The 19,346-nt window shown below is 39.2% G+C and overlaps 2 protein-coding genes and 1 long non-coding RNA gene across 3 annotated transcripts in view; 2 read left to right on the top strand and 1 right to left on the bottom strand.

The window, feature by feature from the left end:
- The first annotated feature begins 729 nt into the window (after window positions 1-729).
- oaz1b (ornithine decarboxylase antizyme 1b) lies at window positions 730-6,894 on the top strand. Its single transcript, XM_037752900.1, is given in 6 exon segments — window positions 730-939; window positions 4,698-4,749; window positions 4,751-4,837; window positions 5,142-5,314; window positions 5,564-5,649; window positions 5,765-6,894. Coding segments are annotated over 6 exon segments (654 nt in total). The 5' UTR covers window positions 730-814; the 3' UTR covers window positions 5,896-6,894.
- A 2,948-nt stretch (window positions 6,895-9,842) lies between these two features.
- LOC119478101 (E3 ubiquitin-protein ligase UHRF2-like) overlaps window positions 9,843-19,346 on the bottom strand; it is a 37,209-nt gene continuing 27,705 nt past the window's right edge. The window contains exons 8-16 of the mRNA XM_037752533.1: window positions 18,947-19,054; window positions 18,722-18,826; window positions 18,497-18,603; window positions 17,315-17,477; window positions 17,019-17,156; window positions 16,624-16,855; window positions 16,249-16,397; window positions 14,584-14,682; window positions 9,843-14,487 (exon numbers count right to left, since the gene is read on the bottom strand). Coding sequence (XP_037608461.1) covers window positions 14,341-14,487; window positions 14,584-14,682; window positions 16,249-16,397; window positions 16,624-16,855; window positions 17,019-17,156; window positions 17,315-17,477; window positions 18,497-18,603; window positions 18,722-18,826; window positions 18,947-19,054 — 1,248 coding nt within the window. The 3' untranslated portion in view covers window positions 9,843-14,340. The remainder of the gene's footprint in view (window positions 14,488-14,583; window positions 14,683-16,248; window positions 16,398-16,623; window positions 16,856-17,018; window positions 17,157-17,314; window positions 17,478-18,496; window positions 18,604-18,721; window positions 18,827-18,946; window positions 19,055-19,346) is intronic.
- On the top strand, window positions 15,107-16,003 carry LOC119478102. The gene is made up of 3 exons (XR_005204382.1): window positions 15,107-15,182; window positions 15,214-15,333; window positions 15,820-16,003. It is a non-coding gene; the product is annotated as an uncharacterized LOC119478102 (long non-coding RNA).

Genomic DNA, 19,346 nt, shown 5'->3' with positions numbered 1-19,346 from the left:
ACTATACTAATTTTTAACAGTCTCTTCTGCACTATATTCACTTTTTTTAATAGTCGTGTATCACAGCTATTACCCTGCACTATATTCAGTTTTAACAGTTTTCTTGATCTCCTTGTATTTTTATATCTGGTATATTTTTTTGTACTTTGTACTTTGCACTACTAACTTTTTTACTGCCTTTTTACTAACATATTTTGCACTATGGAACTGGGATGCTGGAAACTTGAATTTCCCTCGGGATCAATAAAGTTACTATCTATCTATCTATCTAATTTGCAATCCAACATACTTTTGTCATATCTGCAATGGGAATTGTCCTACTGTTATCGATGTGATATCTGTTATTTTAATCGAAACGTACACTTTTCATCCTACTATTATATTATACTATATATTTGTTTTATCAACTTGTCCTACCATTTTACCACTTGTATTATTATTGGTATGTTCTGTGATGTTCTGTTTTAAGAGTTACCATATATTTTACTTTAATTATCTGCTTTTATTGTCTGATGTTCTGTTTTAGCAGTTACCATATATTTTACTTTATTTATCTGCTTTTATTGTCTGATGAAGCACTTTGTTACATCTGTTTTTGAGAAGTGCTATATAAATAAATGTATTATTATTATTATTATTATTATTATTATTATTATGTTGAAGTGGAAGAAAACAACGTACCGGAACCGTGTGACCTCACTGCGGCTGCCTTGACTCCTGTTTGTTTGTAGCAGCTCCCGACTCTCCGCTCGACCACTAGCTTGCTGAGACTTGCAGAGAGCAGTCAGCCCGTCGTGTCTCTACCCGAGGCCGGATGGTAAAATCCAACCTCCAGCGGATCCTAAACAGTCATTGCTTTGCTCGCGAGAAAGAAGGAAAACAGCAGTCTTTAAGTACCATGGCGAATTTGAGTAATGGTATCTGTGACATGATTGGGAAGTAAGTAAAATACACCTCACCTAGCTAGCTGTGATGTGGGGGAGGGGTGGCTAAGCTAACCGAGCTAGCAGACACAGAAAAGCGGAAGTGTTTCACTTTAAATGTACATTTTATATATAATACGTTGTATCAATGATGTCCCAGCGTTACATGTCATGACAACTATAGGTAAAATGCTATTTAAAAAAAATGTCATGTTGAAAAGAGCTACATTTACTGACCCGAGAGGCGACGTTAGCATTAGCATTAGCAGCTAACGTTAGCTACGAACCTCGTCGAACTTTGGTACGTCACTGTCGTTAGCTCCGCCAGCTAGCTGATCAGTTAGCATCAACATGTCAACGTTAAATATCTTGTTAATAAATACCCAGCTGGTTAAATTAAACCGTTTAATTCGGAGAACATATACTGACAAGGTTATTTAAATATGATTGTTTCAATTTCTCTCACGTTAGCCTTTTTAAAGACCAAATAAAGCCTTCATGTTTAAGAAAAACACTTGTCAGTTTACAGTCAAACAACTTGGAATGAACATAACGTCGAATATTTGACGTTGTTGACGTAATTGTGCGTACGTACGTCACATAAGGATACAATTTAACCTGAGCTCACGTGATAATTTATGACATCTGGTGGATACAGCAAAAGGAAAGAGAGAAAAATATGACACCAGGTCAAATATTTGCCCGTAAAGTCATCAGGTGAGGGATGTTTCACGTTGATGTCGTGAGCTGACAACAGTTTCTCTCACGTTAGCTTATTTAAAAACCAATATAGACTTCATGTTTGAGAAAAACACTTGTCAGTTTACGGTCAAACACTTGGAATGAACGTAACGTCGAATATTTGACGTTGTTGACGTAGTCGTACGTACACGGTGTACGTCACATAAGGCAAGGCAGCTTTATTTGTATAGCACATTTTAGCAACAGGGCAATTCAAAGTGCTTCACATAAACATTTAAGAACATTTAGACATTAAAACAGTTATAAAAACAAGGACAAAATAAAAGCTAGAATAGAAGCCAAAATAGAATATAACACACAAGAGTAAAAGCTGTAGTGCAGTATATAACATCATTATCTGGTTTAATAAAAGGCAGCAGCAGCAAACAGGTCCTGCCGTTTTCTGGGAGCTTGTTCCAAATATTTGGTGCATAAAAACATACATAAGGGGACAACTTGACGTGGTAATTTATGACATCTGGTGGATACAGCTAAAGGAAAGAGAGACAAATATGACACCAGGTCAAATATTTGCCCGTAAAGTCGTCAGGTGAGGGATGTTTCACGTTGATGTCGTGAGCTGACAACAGTTTCTCTCACGTTAGCTTATTTAAAAACCAATATAGACTTCATGTTTGAGAAAAAGACTTGTCAGTTTACGGTCAAACACTTGGAATGAACGTAACGTCGAATATTTGACGTTGTTGACGTAGTCGTACGTACACGGTGTACGTCACATAAGGCAAGGCAGCTTTATTTGTATAGCACATTTTAGCAACGGCAATTCAAAGTGCCTCACATAAACATTTAAGAACATTTAGACATCATTAAAACAGTTATAAAAACATTAGAGATTAGAAAATAAAAACAAGGTAAAAATAAAAGCTAGAATAGAAGCTAAAATAGAATATAACACAAGAGTAAAAGCTGTAGTGCAGTATATAAGATCATTATCTGGTTTAATAAAAGGCAGCAGCAGCAAACAGGTCCTGCTGTTTTCTGGGAGCTTGTTCCAAATATTTGGTGCATAAAAACATACATAAGGGGACAACTTGACGTGGTGATTTATGACATCTGGTGGATACAGCTAAAGGAAAGAGAGAGAACAATGACACCAGGTCAAATATTTGCCCGTAAAGTCGTCAGGTGAGTGATATAACGTTTCACGTTGATCTGGTGAGCTTGACAACAGAGTCAGGTTGGTTGTTACGCAACGCTGACAGTTAACCGCAGCAGCTTTGTGACGACAGGAAGATGTTAGTGTGCACAGCCACGCACATGGCGATGCAGCGGTATGTGCATGAATAATTCACCATCACCAGATGGAGACAGGTTATTGTTGTGATGTTCATTTTTTGGAATTAATTTAATATATTTTTTAATTATTTAAAAAAAAAGTAGAGTCTGTATCCCATTCCCAAATAGCCTTGGCTATATAATATATATAATATATTAATTTACAGAAGGCCTTAAAACTTCTGTTTAGACTAAAGAGTCATAAAAAAATATTGATTTGTAACCCATCTATTTTAATGAAGCCACACTTACTTCAGAGTTCTTAGACTGTAACAGCTGTTAATGTGGAGTACTGTATTATTGTATGTGAACAAGAGAATAAGCTCTTAGTCGATTAATTGATTTGTCAATCCACAAAAAAAGGAATTTGCAACAAAATTGTAATTAATTTATCATTGTTTTTTTTGTTATTTTTCTAGCAAAATTGCCAAATAGTCACTGGGTTTTCTCAAATGTGAGAATTTGATGCTTTTCTTTGTCATATATTATAGTAAACTGATTATCTTTGGGTTTTGGACTGTTATTTTAAAACATTATCTAAGGCTGTCGGAAATTACAATGGGCATTTTTCACTTTTTTCAGACATTTCATAGACAAAACAAATGATCAGCAATAATCTGTTAAATTGATAATGAAAATAAATCATTCGTTGCATCCCTAATTTTCATAATCAGTTGTTTAAGTAAAAATGGCAAGCATTTCCTAGTTTAAGCCTCAGTGGTGAGGATTCATGTTTTTTTTAGTCTTATGATAAAGTAAACAGAGTATCTTCAGGGTTTGGACAAAGCAGGCTATTGTATGACATCACCCTGTGCTTTAGGAAACTTAAATGGGTATTTTTCACAATAAATAATAACCATTAGTTGTATCAATAATCAAAATAACTGTTAGTTGCATCCCTGTTGTTAACCCTACTAAGGTGAAAATCTGCCACATGCATGGCTTTGTCGGTACCATTTTCATTGTGCACAAAACACATTATGTATACCCAACAGTTTGGTAAATTGTAGCACAACAAATATTTAGTTTGTGGACGCTCGGTAGATGTTAGGGGCTCTGCAAACATTTAAACTTGCACTGGCTGTTTCAGCCAACAACACAAAGGTTTGAGTTAAAGAATATAAGTCTGGGTTTGCGCTCTTAGCAGCAAATATTTGTGGTTGCATGCCTCCAGCCGCATCCTGCTGCGTTGGTGCACCGCTCTTAGAAAGTTTGGTTAACAACTTGGTAAACACAGTGCCATTGTTTTGGGGAGCATAAACTGTAAGTGGTTTTGAAAGAGCACCCAGGACTGCTTGTGTAACACATGTTGTGGATTTGAGCACTTAGATGATAGTAGCTGCAGTATTTGGTAAAGTTTACAACTTGGAAATACTTTTTTTGGCTATCAGTATTAGGTCATCTTAAATTTTATTGCTAATAAAGCCAAACAGACAGTTTTCAGTGGTACGTGAGCACATGTTGGCAACTGCGTGGGCAATTAAAGTCATTATTTTAATCTCAGAAGATACTGTGTGTACTATATTGCACTGTGTGATATTAAATTGCTGCAATTCTTCTCGGTACACAATGGCAAAGTTGGTCAAAGTTGGTGCGTTGAGAGTCCCATGACATGCCTTTTGAGGTTGAAGTGCACATAGAAACGCATTGTACACGTTGAATTAGAGAAAACCTTCATTATAAGTGGATTGTGATACAGTGTTGTGATTATGTCCTCCTCTCTTTCCTCTCCTCCAGCCTGTCCCTGCACTGTAGTAGTACCCGCGGTTCGGGGCCTCTGTGGTGCTCCTGATGCCCCTCTCCCACCTCTGAAGATCCCAGGTGGGCGAGGGAATGGTACGCGGGATCACACTCCTTCAGCTCGGCTACTCCACTCAGTAAGTCTAGAAACACACACTGTACTATTGCTGAAATGTAGTCAGAGGATGCAGAAAAGAGAGAAAGCTGGTTTCAGAGGATCCTGTGTCAAGAATAGGAGCTTAAACCATTTCCTGTCACCTGATCCAGTGTCTGTTTGTTTACATGTCAGAGGAAGACACACCAGTTTTACTTCATTCGATCATTCAAGTTCAGAAGTGACACCATTCGATTTCTTTTCCCTTCAGTTTATATGTTGGCACAGTTGCTCTGCTCGACACCCACTGCTATTTTCAGACGCGTTACTAGTGTTTTTGTTTCCAGGATCGAAAGTTGACCGTAACGGAGGAGCCAGCAGGGAATGGTCGCCCTGGGATTCTCCACTTCCAAAGTCATCCTACCGTCACCAAGACAATACAGTGGGATGCTGTCCTAAGCAGCAGCGCACTCTACGTGGAGATACCTCTTGACCCTCTTCCTGAAGGCAGCAAGGAGAGGTGAGAGAGACATCAAGTGGAATAAAACTTTACGTCTTTACAGTGTTATGTTAATTTCAATTTTTAGCCTGATTTTACAGATTCAGGGTTGTCTCACTTTCACCCGAGGGGAAGCCAAAGCAGAGCCTTTAAAATGATCTAAAAACAATTTTTTTTGCATGAGATTTGGTCAGTTGTGTTTTTGTGCCTGTATCCTAAGAGGCTGTTTTTCCTTTTTCTAACCTAAGCTGCCCTCTGTTCTCCCTCCAGTTTTGCGGCGCTCTTGGAGTATGCCGAGGAACATCTGAAAGTCGTTAGCGTGTTTGTCTGCTTTTACAAGAACAGAGATGATCGTGGTAACAGCCCTGTTTCTCCCAGCATACCCTTTTCATTCACATTTTTGATAACCTAATTATTTTCGGCTTCTCGTGCTGCATCTTAACATATGTTATCCCTACCTTCTTCTTGCAGCTAAACTGGTGCGTACGTTCAGTTTCCTGGGCTTTGAGATTGTGAAACCGGGCCATGCCCTCGTCCCGCCTCGACCCGATGTATTCTTCATGGCTTACAATTTTGACCGGGACTCCTCGGATGAGGAGTAGCCGTCTGGACAGCCCCTCCACCCCCCCTGCTTACTTCCCTTTTTCTTCCCATTGTATGTTTGTCCATCCCGTCCCAGCTTACTCATATAAACCACCGTCTGCGATAAACCCTCGGCGGTAGCTCTCTGTATGCAAGTATCCATTTCCCCCAAGCTTTTTGTGTTCAAGGGAATATGTAAGATGTGCATCTCCTGTTTCCACCACCTTTCTCTGTGTGTTTTATTATACTGTTTTCATTGAAGATTAATCGGTGTTGTCATCTAAAGAGGAGGGAACCTTTGTTTTTTTGGACTTTCAATCATATTGCCGTTGTCATAGCTATAAGTTAAGTTCTGGTATAATTTCCATTTCCTGTCAAGTCTTTGTTTTTATTGATATTTCTTCTTTTATGATAGATTAAGATGGAGGATTCTTCATTTCTTGAATGTACAATAAAAAGGTCATCAGGTTTACACTCGGGTACTCCAGCTTTCTTTTGATTGGCTAAATAATGACTTTAAATTTGTCTCATTTTCTTTCTCTCTGGATTGAATAACAAATACTTTTCAGTGGGACCAGTTTTATTTTGTAGCACTAACATCCTCTTGAAAGTATTTGGATTTTTGAAACGTTACTTTTGAGTGACAGCCCCAATAATTGGTACTTCATAGCTGGATAGTGAATCCATTTAGGCTAGAGAGGTGGCGGGAAAAGATGAATGCAGTTGCACATAAGTGCTTCAGTTTCAAGTTAAAGATCGTACGATGAGTGTTTTGGTACAATGCGAAAGGAAAGTGAATAATCCAAAGTGCTTTTGCTTCTTTCTGCCATGTATATCTGACGATATTGTAGTATTGTTTTGGAGGTTGGGAAAAAAATGCTGTGATGTTATGATTGGATTTTTTTTTTTTCATTAGCATTCCTTTTTAACTTTTTTTTTTCATGGTAGTATTGAGTTTGTTGTTCACCTGCATAGTGGTACCTGTTGTGCTTCTGTGATAATAAAACAAACAAAAACAATCATTTTGTCTGCTTTCTGTATTTGTAAAGTGTTTTTACTGATGCAGAGCTCCGTCAGTCCCACAGCAGATCTCATCCCCTTTTCTATTTTTACATTAAATATCCAGAAAGCCTGGGATACATAATTGTTCTGCTTGATGTAACGGCTGGGGGTGCACTAATATGATACTGAGCATCAACCAGAGTGGTGCATTTAAAAGCACAAACATTTATTAAGCAATCATCTGTAAAACATGATAATAAATCTATTTATATGCATCCTTACAACCTAACGGTATACTATAAAGCGCATTTATTGGCCCCTAGGCATACTGTAACTGTTATCCAACATCATGTACTCTGTGCTGCTCAGTGTACACAAACTGAAGAAAATCAGGTCAGTTGCAAAAGAGCAGCAGGGCAGACATCCAGACATGTCCTGTGTCTTCACACCACCAGGAGGCTCCACAGGACACTCAACTACACATGACCATTCAACTGCTGTTTTTTTAAAAATTGCATCTGCAGTAGACATCAGTGTAAGATGTGTAGTTATAGACAAATGTGGTGTATTATGGCCCCAGGAAGCCTGAAGTAAGAGCTGAGGGAGCCTGACTTATTTGACCCATTTGTATGTGTGCAGACTGTGCTTGACAGATGGTAGTGTGTTAGATTTGCTGCACCTATTAGGACAGGACAACTCAAAAGTTTATGATTAGTACAGTAGTCTGGTGGCCTCATGTTGTTTCCAACTGCCTCCGCCTCCCTTCAACCTGAGCAGAGGCCCAATCAGGAAGAAGAACTCAAAACACCTGTGAGTGTGTAAAGACAGAAGTAACACCTGGTTCTCTTGATTGGGCAAAATAATTGACTTTTAGGAAAAGCACAGGAGCAGTGGTGTAGTGGAAGGTATTATGCAGGTATAGCCACTTCTTTTTTTGGCGGTTTACAGTATACACACTTATCAGCCAAAAAGCCATTGGAATAATTGGAGAGTATACCAACTTCCTCTTTGGTAACCTACCCATCTACCTAGTACAGGGGTCTCTAAGCAACCTGCGGCTCTGGAGCCACATGCGGCTCTTTAGCCCCTCTCCAGTGGCTCCCTGTGGATTTTTAGAAATAGAAATTAATAACTTTGTTTTGTTTACGTTTTCATTTTTATTTATTAATCTTGTAGGTCTAATGTACGACAGAGTATTAGGGCCACATTGAGGAAAAAATAAATAAATCTGAGATTTCGAGAATAAAGTCGTAATATTATGAGAATAAAGTCAGAAGTTTACGAGAAAAAAAAGTTGTAATATGAGAATAAAGTCAGAAGTTTATGAGAAAAAAGTCGTAGTATTATAAAGTAGTAATTTTACGTGTTATTTTCTTTTTTTCTCATAAAGTTATGACTTTATTCTCATATTACGACTTTTTTTCTCGTAAAGTTATGACATTATTCTGGTAAAGTTACAACTTTTTTTCGTAATATTATGGCTTTATTCTGGAAATCTCATATTTTTTTCCCTCAGTGTGGTCCCAATACTCCGTAGTACATTTGCACTTGGGCCCTCACGGCATTAGACTTATATACTATTTACTTAGACTATAAGCTGTGTTACCTTCATCACGATGCTCAAATGTTTTGCGGCTCCAGACAGATTTTTTTTGTTTTGTTTTTGCCTAAAATGGCTCTTTTGATAGTAAAGCTGGCTGACCCCTGACCTAGTAGTGCACCCAGCTCATCATTGACCACTACACTACTGCACAGGTGTTGCTAATAACATTAACAATGGCTCTGTTCAATTCAAGCATCCCAGTAAGCCATGACACTGTGACGGTGAGCCAGCATGCACAAATACAGGACCCTGAAACTGAAGCAACTAAATGAAATGAAACCGTCATTGATTTTTTTAATTTACCCCTGTGCTTTTCCAACTGTGACATGTCAACATGTCTTCTGTAATAAAAGGGCTTTTGCTGTTTAATTGGAATATAGTGAAATAATGTAATTTGTACACGCTGATTCTGATGTAATGCCATATGTAGGCACAGTCTGTTGTAGACCTGCTTCATTTGAAATGTTATTTCCACTACTTCTGGACTGAAGATAGTAGTGATTAAGTGTTCGGCGAGACACCCCAGGCACAGCTCAGTTTTGAGGTTTTGGGCTATTTTGCTTCCATAACATGTCTTCTTTCAGACTAGTAGAAGAAAACATCCAAAAAACACATTTATTTTACTACTTTGTCTATTTGCATCTGTAGATTTCACCTAAATTCCCTCAAAGTTCGCATTAGATAATTCCTCATTTGCATATTTAAACATGACATTTCAGAAAACTTGAATACAAAAAAAAGTATAATTATTATTAATAATGTCTTAATGTGAGTAATCAACTGGGGAACTTTCATAGTGATATTTACTAGTTAACATTTTTTACCCTATTCACCTGGGGTGTCTCCCCTTAAAGCCTAAAAAGCTTTAAATTCACTTTCTTTTCAATATGGCAAAGAAACACAGACTATTTAACATATCTAACATGAAGGAAAAAACCCTAAAAAATACACATTTACCATCAAGAAAAAATGCTATCATTATTTATAGCTATCAGAACAAAGTATCTGCCACCAGCAGTTTGGTGGAAAATATAATAGAGAGAGAACACCTAGCTAATTACTGCAAAATAGAATAAAATTAATGTTTTTAATGAATTTCAGGGGAAATTATTATTCATCTACTATGAAAAAAAAAACAATGACTAACTGGCCTAATGTGAGAGAGCTGTGATTATCATCACTGTAAATTAATTTGGGAGTGGGAACAGTCTGCTTGACCACTTTAGATACGGGTATAATTTCATGGTGCGTTTATTTCATTAGCGTCACTTACTATAATCTACTGACTTCACATTTTACACTGAAAATAAAACTCATTAGCCTCATTAAAATCTGTTAAGATACAAGACAAAAAACAATTTCTGGAATCCAAATATTTAATAGGTACATATCAAGTATTATTATGACATGTATAAAATTTCAGATCACAATATGAAGCAATGAAACTCCTCAGACTGGCTGCAAATGTTTGAGGTCGCCACATAAAAATGACTAATGATTAAAAATAGAAGAGAAGCAACTAAAATGGTAGAAAAAGATGGCGTACAGACATAGATAATAGTAAGCATTCTAGGAAAATTAAACGCAACTTTTTCAAACTTTTTTTCTTCGACAGAGCGCGGTAAAAATAAAAAAACAACACAGCACTGAAGCCAAGCGTCCACAAGACGTCTAAAAAGTGTTAGTACTGTAAGGTTCACGGAGGGCGGAGGAGAGAGAGAGGAGAGGAGAGAGGGAAGGTCACAGCAGAGAAAGAAACTATCAGCTTGCCAGTCAATGCAGGGAGGAAATAAACAAGATTGAGCAACAGTGGAAGTAATGCACATCACAGTTAGCTTTAAAGACCATAGTAGCATTTGTACTTGCATGTTGTTAATAAAAAGAGAGAAAAGAAAAATCCTGAATGATTGAACAGAAACAAGGACATCACCACAAACAAACAAACAGCCGGCCAATGAACGGGGATCTGAATGTCGAACAGAGCGGTAAGTAACGGATGAGTGTGTGCAGCAGTAGTGTGTCGCTGTCTCTACACTAAACATGGCCTTGAAGTTACAGGTGAACGTGATGATGTCTATGAACGAGGGCTACAGTATCCCACAAAACCAACTCAAGTGTTCAGATGCATTATGTGGAAGTCACTCTGACCTCTGTGCAGATCACAGATCAGTGCACAGACTACTCTCCTTTGTTTGACTTCCCATCAGACCTGCCAACCCACGGACATTTTAAAGTACCATATCAGCACTGGAAAAGATAACAAATCTGTGTCAGCTGCTCAAGATAGAAAAAGACAATTTTTTTAAACTCGGGGCGTGTAATATATGTATAATATATGTGACGGTGTGTCAGATCTAAATAAAGATAAAAAAAAATGTGAAGATAACTCAGCATGTGTGGATGCAGTGTACATCCTTACATGTTAACAATAAGCTTATATCTGTCCAGTTGTTACATGACTATATTACCGTGTGGCTCTACGGAGCAGCAGATAAAATGCACAAAAGGATAAAAAGGAATGTTAATGTAGTCGTGTTCTGTGAGATTATAACTGACTTGGTCTTCCTTGTTGTGGAGGTATTCTTAGATTTTTATTTATGTGAAGCTTCCAAGTGTGTTTCAAATATGTGGTGTAACTTAAAAAGAAGGGTTTAAAGACAACGTTTTGTTTGTTTCCAATTCACAGCTGCCATTCATTTGTATTTTCAGCCATGGCCCATAGTAAGTTAGACCTGATGAAACAAATGAGTTCTTAATGTCAGTTTTTCGATTACACTAAAACAATGTTTGACGTGTGAAAACATTCACGTCTGTCCAACTGATGTAGGCAGAAAACTCGTACAAAACATAAAAGACATCCCTAAGATATTACATTTATACGTCACATTTATATGTTATCCAACATATCCAAAACAAATGAACTAGTTTTCAACTGTCTGTGTACAGAAATCTGTTTCTGTATTTACGATCTACGATTACGATGCACGCCAACAATCAGACCTGATCAGTAACTGTCAAGCATTTCTGTTTGCCGTCTTTCGCACTTTTCAGTGTTAGAGTTCTGACTATGGGATGCAGCGAAGGACATAATTCAAACTTTACCTTGCATATATACACATTTTTAACTCCATAGAGGTTATGTTTTCGGTTCGGTTTGTGGTTTGTGGCCCGATTTTTCATGACAGTTGGTGAAACGGTGTAGCATGGGCAGCAAGGAAGAACACATTACATTTTGGAGCAGATACACACATTAACTATCTATTGAAACATTCAATAGTGTATCCACTGAACTACTGAAATACATCCTTCTCAACTCTCACATACTGTATGCACTTATTGAAAACCTCTCACAATATTGAAAAATGCCATGTAGGGACGGGTATTGTTTACATTTTTCAGTACTGGAGTCGATACGATGCCTGATTTTCAGCACCGACAAAACTTTCTATACTCAACTTTGAGAAATATCAACATTTTCCCATTTAACAAAAGAAGTTCTCAACTATTGTTATCTAAACATAAGAAACCATACAAGGTCTAAATAAAACAGTCTAAAATTTGAATTTTAAATCAGCAAATTTCTGATTAAAAAGAATAAGTTAGCAACGACTAACTAACTGACCGGGCATCAGATGCAAACTTTCGGTACTTAACAGTTTTTGATAGTCTGTGCTACAAGGCACTCTTGTCCTACGGGTCTGGACTGGTGAATAACAATGAAAGACAATAACAGACTGGTCACACGGTGGATTTCTATCTAGCTTATATACTGCATATTCGGGGAACACTGCACATGTGAATCCACATAACCATTATGTCCATAAGAAAAAGAAATAGAAATCAGTGTGGCCTTTTTTTCAGTCTCAACCGTGGCAAATTGAGACGGATGCATCTCCTTTTTCTGGATGTAATGTGACAACAAATAACTGGCGGTGCAATCACTCACCACACTATATTTCTAAAAATGAAGGAGAAGCAGATCGTGCTGGATACTAGTGAACATTACACTAAATCTAACAGAGAGAACAATAGCAGATGAATATCTGCTGAGCACAAAATATGCTAACCATCTTTGTGTGAAGTCCTGCTTGATTGTGGTTGCTTGGTAACACCAGGGACGACCACAGTGCGCCCTTATAGGCGTCATTGAAAAGAACATGCAAGCAGCCGCACCTCGCGCTTTTCAAGCATTTCAGGTGCGCTGCATATAAACCTTTACTTTCCCCTTACATCATGACAGTATTTCTCAGGCAGACAAAACAGAACGTACTCATCTAATGTACGGTTTGGTCCATGTTATCTGACTGAAGAAGTGGAACCGTGATTGAGAGTACATGTGAAAAACACATGAGTTGTGAGGATACTTCATTTCAATAGTGTTAGAGGTTTCAACAGCACTTATGAGAGAGATCTAATATACTTGAGAGCTACAACGATTGTTGTCAACTATTAAATTTATCGCCAACTATTTGGATAATCGGTTAGTAATTTTTTAAGAATTAAAAGTCAAAATTCTCTGATTCCAGCTTCTTAAATGTGACTATTTTCTGGTTTCTTTACTCCTCTAAGACAGTAAACTGAATATCTTTGAGTTGTGGACAAAATAAGACATTTGAGGACGTCATCTCGGGCTTTGGGAAATCAACATTTTTCACCATTTTCGGACATTTTATAGACCAACAATAGTACGCGTTTGTTTATCTTGTACATTTATTTTGAGCTTCTTGGAAATGGAAACAAAAAGTGCCTCGTTAAAGAAACATGATAATTCGCTAAGGTCCTGTTTGATACTTCACAAGTGCATTTTATTTATTTCTAGGCGTGATTCCTCATCAGAAATGACTTTATTTTTAAACAGATTTCTGAAGATATTTGCCCCCTAACCTGCTCTACAGCCTCACGTCTTTGGTATGTTTATGAAGTTTTTTTTTTTACTCCACATAAAATCTGAGAGTTGTGCCTGTTGATCATTGTTGCGTTCACTAAGTATGTAAGGTTGCTGCTTTGTTGGACCCAGAAATCTCCCGAAACAGCTGCCCATTTATTCTCTGCAAATGCACTGAAAGTACATCTGGCGAGACATTTGCTATTCCTATTAGCTCAAGGTATGGCAATGGCATTATTGTGTGACAAGTGACATGAGCAGCGTGTGCTCCAGATTAACCAACAAAATAAGTCATGTCATTGATAAAGTGCTTCAGAGGCATAAAACATTGTGTGCTTTCCTAATTTTACCTTTCTGAATGTGGTACAGGGGGTGTTATGTCCTGCTGTGCCTAAATCACCGTATTAAACTAGCACCTTTATTTGCCAGCTGAGTGAAATACTGCACATATACGAAGCAGCTAAGCTCAGTTTTTTGGGTGTAACACAACGTGTATGGTACACAAAAATGCTTGTAGGTTGGCAGGAGTCTGATGGCTGATTTCATGGTATTGCCGGGGAGAAATTTGCACTCAAACAATGTTGCTGTGTGTCAATTTATGGAACAAAAAAACAAAAAAAATAAGCTAATCTTGAGGTGGCTCGTGGGTGTGAATTGGGGCTCCTTTTTGTGCGTTTGTGTGCGTTTGTGTGGGCAGGAGGTTAAAAAATGTTGAATTTCAGGCTGGTGATGTTAATGGAGACAGTCCAGGTTTAACAGATGAGGTCAGTCCCTACTGAGGTTGTTTGTGTATGAATGATTGTATACATAAATGGCTGTATATGCAATATACATTTGCCCGTGGGTAAGTACAGTATGTGTGCGCAATGCATTTTAAAGTGGAGCTCTAGGTACTTGACGGTATACGTGGGTGCACAGAATGGATGCTTTATGTGCGCATATGTACGTATTCTACTTATAAATGTGATTTGGACCTCATCGGCCCTTGCTGTAGCCGGGGTAGAACTGGTCGAGCAGCACCTGGAGCGTCACGTTCTGGCTCATGACGAAGTCTTTGCCCAAGTCGTGGCGGCAGGCGGGGCAGGTGTACACCTTCGCTCGGAACGACCGCTGTAGACAGGTCTGAGGAAGAGACGGCGGCGGGAGGAATTCACACACAAATACGAGGACAGGGATTTTCAGTAGTTGTGGTTACAAATACATCCGGTCAGTACGCACCTTGCAAACATTGTGCACGCAGACGGTGGTGATGGGTTGGAAGGCCAGCTCCTGGCAGCACACACACATGAAGATCTGCTCCATCTTCCGCAGGAAATTCTTTGTATACACACAGACAGAAAACGAACGATGGAAATAAGAAGAAAATGAAGAAGGAAAAACAGAAAAATATATATTACAATTGATGCTTCCTGCCAACGCCAGTTTGCAGGCTCGATAGCTAATTAGCCGCAGCACATTAAACAGCATGTAAACCTGCAAATGTCACTTTGTTCCGGTTAGATGCTGTGATGGTCCTTACTCTTCAAAATCACTGCTAAGAACACGCTGTCTGTTAACTCGAGACGAAAAGGAGCTTTTCTGATAATTCCTTTTAATAATAAAAAACTATTAACAATATATTTAAAAAAACACACGGACAAAACAGGGATGACTAAATGTGATTTCAGTTGGACTTTAAGATCTGGAGACCTTCAATGAGTTCTCCTTTAAGAGGCTGCTGAGTGAGATGCTTTGTGAACACAGTGTCTGTCGAGGAGCCTGAGATGTGTTAGGGTGCTTTTACAAGCCAACATTTAGTCCATTTTAATCAAACATTGGTGCGGTTTGTTTGGGCGGTTGTGAACGCAGTAATCGTACTCTGGTGTGGACCCAAACAACCGGTCTGAGACTGCGTGAGAGAGGTGGTCTCCAACCAAAATGCAGGCTGCCTGTATGAGTGTTTGTTGAGATGGACACAGGTAGATGCAGGTTAACCCTCCTGTTGTCTTCCCGTCGACCATGCAACTTTTGTCTTCCCGGGTCAAAAATGTCCTGGTCTGGTTTGATTGTTTCACCCAATTCTGTATTACACCTTTTTGGCCAACTTCATTCCAACTCATTACCTCAAGTTTTACACTTTTTTTTGGAATTCATGGTCAATAAACCTAATTTATATGAAATTAAACCTAATTTTTTAGGAAAAAATGCAGAAATTATGAATTATTTGGACTATACTTTTTTTTTTGGAATAATGTTGATGGATTATCACAGACCGGTGAATGTCAAAGTTTAGTCAGAATATTACAAATATTATAATATTAAAAAAATGTTTAATGACAGTGTGAAAGTGTGTTTTTTGCAAAGACCATAAGGGAACCATCCATGTAATTTGGGGGAAATTAGGTGAAAGACATCCATATTTATGATATAATGAAGTTTGAAAACGTGTCAAATTTGACCCGAAGACAACAGGAGGGTTAACATGAGTGGGAGACGACTGACTTTTTGCTTGACATCTGGGCCAAAGAGAACATACAGAATATGCTAAATAAAGTTCACAAAAATAGTGATGTTTATGAAGTCATTTGAGATAAAACTGGAGGAGAAATGATTCAGTGCAGAGTCAAAGTGAAAAAACTTTGACAGCAATATAGCGCAGTCCGTGTTTCCCTGCATAAAAGTAGCAGCTCTTGAGACAAAAATGATAAATTTGCTCCTTCGTACACGCCCTTCAGCAACTTATTTATTAAATTTGGTCTGCTTTAATTTGTGCACTGTGAAACCGAACCAGGCTAAATAGAAAACAAACCAAAAGTATCAATTTCACTCTGATTCGTACTAGCCAAACGGACTATGGCTTGTTAAAGCGCCCTTAAGAGTGTCAGAGTGTACTGGGATTCATACCGGTCCCTCTTTAAGGTGTCCCATGGCTTCATCCCAGAGTTTCTTGTTGGCTGTGTCCTCCCGGATCAACTGCTGCTGCTGCTCCGACAGCTGGAAAGTCTCCTCTATCTTCACCCTTTTAGAGGGTGGTTCTGCTGCTGGTGACGACTCTGGTGAAGACACAGAAATAATAGACTGAAAACTGCAGCTCCTCTTGGAAAATAAAAGAGACAATTAAAGCGTACAGTAGTGCATGCTTGTGGAAAAATGAGATGCAGGTGGGTATCAAATATTTACAAGCCATCTTAAAAGAAGAATCACTGCTCACGTCGTTCTCACCTGTCCTCTTCTCACAACCACCTTGTCTGACCTGCTTTGAGATTTAAAAGCACCCACCACTATCTCTGGCTGTCTTCTGCTCTCCATTACTCTGTGGCTCCTCTTCTTCCACGCTGGCCATTGGCATCTCGTCCTCGTCGTCTTCGTCGTTCTCTTCTTTCGCCTTGATCTTGCGTCTCCGTGGCCTCCCCCTCGCGGGATAGTGCTTACTCCGGCCGCCGCGACCAGGTCGGGCGCAGGCCTCCTTCTTTGTTTTGTTAGCCATGGCCGCCAAGTAGCCGGGCGGGTACTGCAGACAGTGGCATGAAAAACATACTATATAGTATATACAGTATGTATACCGTATATGTACAGTCTAAACAGAAGTTTAAAGCATAGAGATGCATTAGTCGATATCGGTAGTGTCCAACAGTGAAGTTCACACATATATATAGATACACTTGCAGTCTAACCTGAACAGCAAGGCCCAGTTTTTGGATCCTCTCCAGTCCTTCAGGTGTCCACGGTGCCGGTTCCAAATCGTCCCGTCTCAGCAGGTACCGCCACACCAGGTAACCACACTTTCCAATCTCTGGCCAGTACTTTACCACCTAAAATGCACACATAAACCAGAATAATAATAAATACCTCCCTACAATTCCTGATATGTTACAATAACACTGGTGCTGGTCCATATTTGTAATGCCGTCTTTGTATGTTAATCAGCTTTACTTGAAGTTAGCAGAGCTGTTTTAGAGTCTACACCTACCTTGTAAATACCATCGTAGCGATTTCCCTCCTCAGGAGCGTATTTGCTGATGCGTCGACCTTTGGAGCTGCGCACCACTCTCACCGGCTTTCCTGCCCGCCAGTTCCTGGACTCCGCCCCGTCTTTGTCATTCAGAGGTGCATCGCAGTTTAAGGCCAACGCCCTGCAGGAGTCAGCATTCAAGAGTTATTAAACAAGAAGAAAGAATGATGTTCATCAAGTCCGACTAAGGATTAGGGATGTTAATGAATAATCAGTTATTGATGTTAAGAAGTTTATCATCCTAGGTAAGTTATCTTTTAAAAACTGCAGAAAATTCTGTTAGCTTTCAATTCATATTTAAAGGGATAGTTTGGGTGTTTTGAAGTGGGGTTGTATGAGGAACTGATCCATAGTCAGTGTATTACCTACAGTAGATGACGGTTGGCACGCCCACAGTTTGGAGAAACAGACAGGAGTACTGGCACAGAAGCAAAGTAATATAAAGCTGTGGACGGGGCAGCAGCAAAACCTATTTTAGCCAGCTAAAAGAAAGGTTCTCCTAAAAAATTCAATATCAGTTTAAATGTATGCTACGTTTAGTATATTTTCACCGCTTTACCTTGCCGTCAGACAGCCCTATCTGACGGGGAACTAAAGCCGTTACCTATCCTCTCACCAAAGCAACCAGACTCCATTGAAAAAAAATTTAATTTTAACTCGCGGAAGGGGGTTGTTGGTCTAACTTTGGTTAGTTCGGATTCAACAAAGTCACACAATAGCACAAACAAACTAACGGATGGAGGATGCGGTAAACCAGCAACTCACATGTTCTGCGAGGTAAAATTACTGTTTTTTTCAATGGAGTCTGGTTGCTATGGCTTCAGTTCCCTGTCAGAAACATAGACTGTAAAGCTGTCTTACGGCAAGGTAAACCGGTGAAAATATTCAAAATATAACGTACACTTAAACTGATATTGATTTTTTTCGGTGCGCCTTTCTTTTAGGGGGCTAAAATACGTTTTGCTGCCGGCCCCGTCCACAGCAGTACGTTACTTTGCTCCTGTGCGGTAACTTCTGTCTGCTTCTCCAAACTAGGGTCGTGTCGACCGTCATCTACTGTAGGTAATACACTGACTATGGATGAGTACCTCATACATCCCCACTTCAAAAACACCCAAATTATCCCTTTAAGTGTTGTACCTGTTCATGTGTGTCAGGGTCTGGTCGAAAGAGTGCTCTCCGATCCGTTTGTTTCCTGAGAGGTCACGACCCCCACTGCCTGTGTAGGTGAACTCATCTCCCCGGTCCTACAGCAAGGTCACGGTAACCAGAACAAAGTGATCGGCATACTTAAGTAAAAAATCCCCTTACTTCATTCTTAACAGAGATTAATAAACATTTGGTAGAAAAACACAAATAACCCACCACTTCATCCTCAAAGCCCCCAGCCAACACCAGAGAATAGGAGCCGTCGTTACTGCGCCCGTGGATGCCACCAACATGCGGCCTGTGAACGCCTGCCTCACTCACCTGAAGTCAGATATCATGTTACAGAAAAATATGACAATACAATCCATAATGTCATAATAATATTGACAATAAAGCTCAATTTTCTTTCAGATTTTAATATACTTTTTACAAACGGCTAACCTGAACTCTGAATTTCCAGGTGGTCCCAACAGGAATACCAGGTATGGGTCCATAGTGGTTGGAGGGAACAATTGTGCACTCCTTGGTGCGCCCCACACAGGCCATACCCTGCAATCACATCAAGGGAGACGACAAAGAATGTAAGCTGCACGCTGAGAAATACCATTAAACGAGTGCCTTTAGATCACATTTAAATAGTGTTTAAGAGCAGAGCTGCTGGCGGCTTTTACTCTCCAGAAATCCATTTAGGAGGTGCATAGGATTTCAAAAGTGGGAAGACAAAGAAAAGTATTTTATTTTAAGGGGTTATAAAATTGCAATAATGTGAAAGGCAAGAATAAATGCTGTGTGAGTCACAGCACTTAAAATGTGCCCAAACACACAAGCAGGGCTGTTTTCA

Source organism: Sebastes umbrosus, chromosome 19 (genome assembly GCF_015220745.1).
Source record: "Sebastes umbrosus isolate fSebUmb1 chromosome 19, fSebUmb1.pri, whole genome shotgun sequence".
NCBI classification, from domain to species: domain Eukaryota; kingdom Metazoa; phylum Chordata; class Actinopteri; order Perciformes; family Sebastidae; genus Sebastes; species Sebastes umbrosus.
Note: the sequence above shows the minus strand (reverse complement) of the source record. Positions and strands in the feature narration are given on the sequence as shown.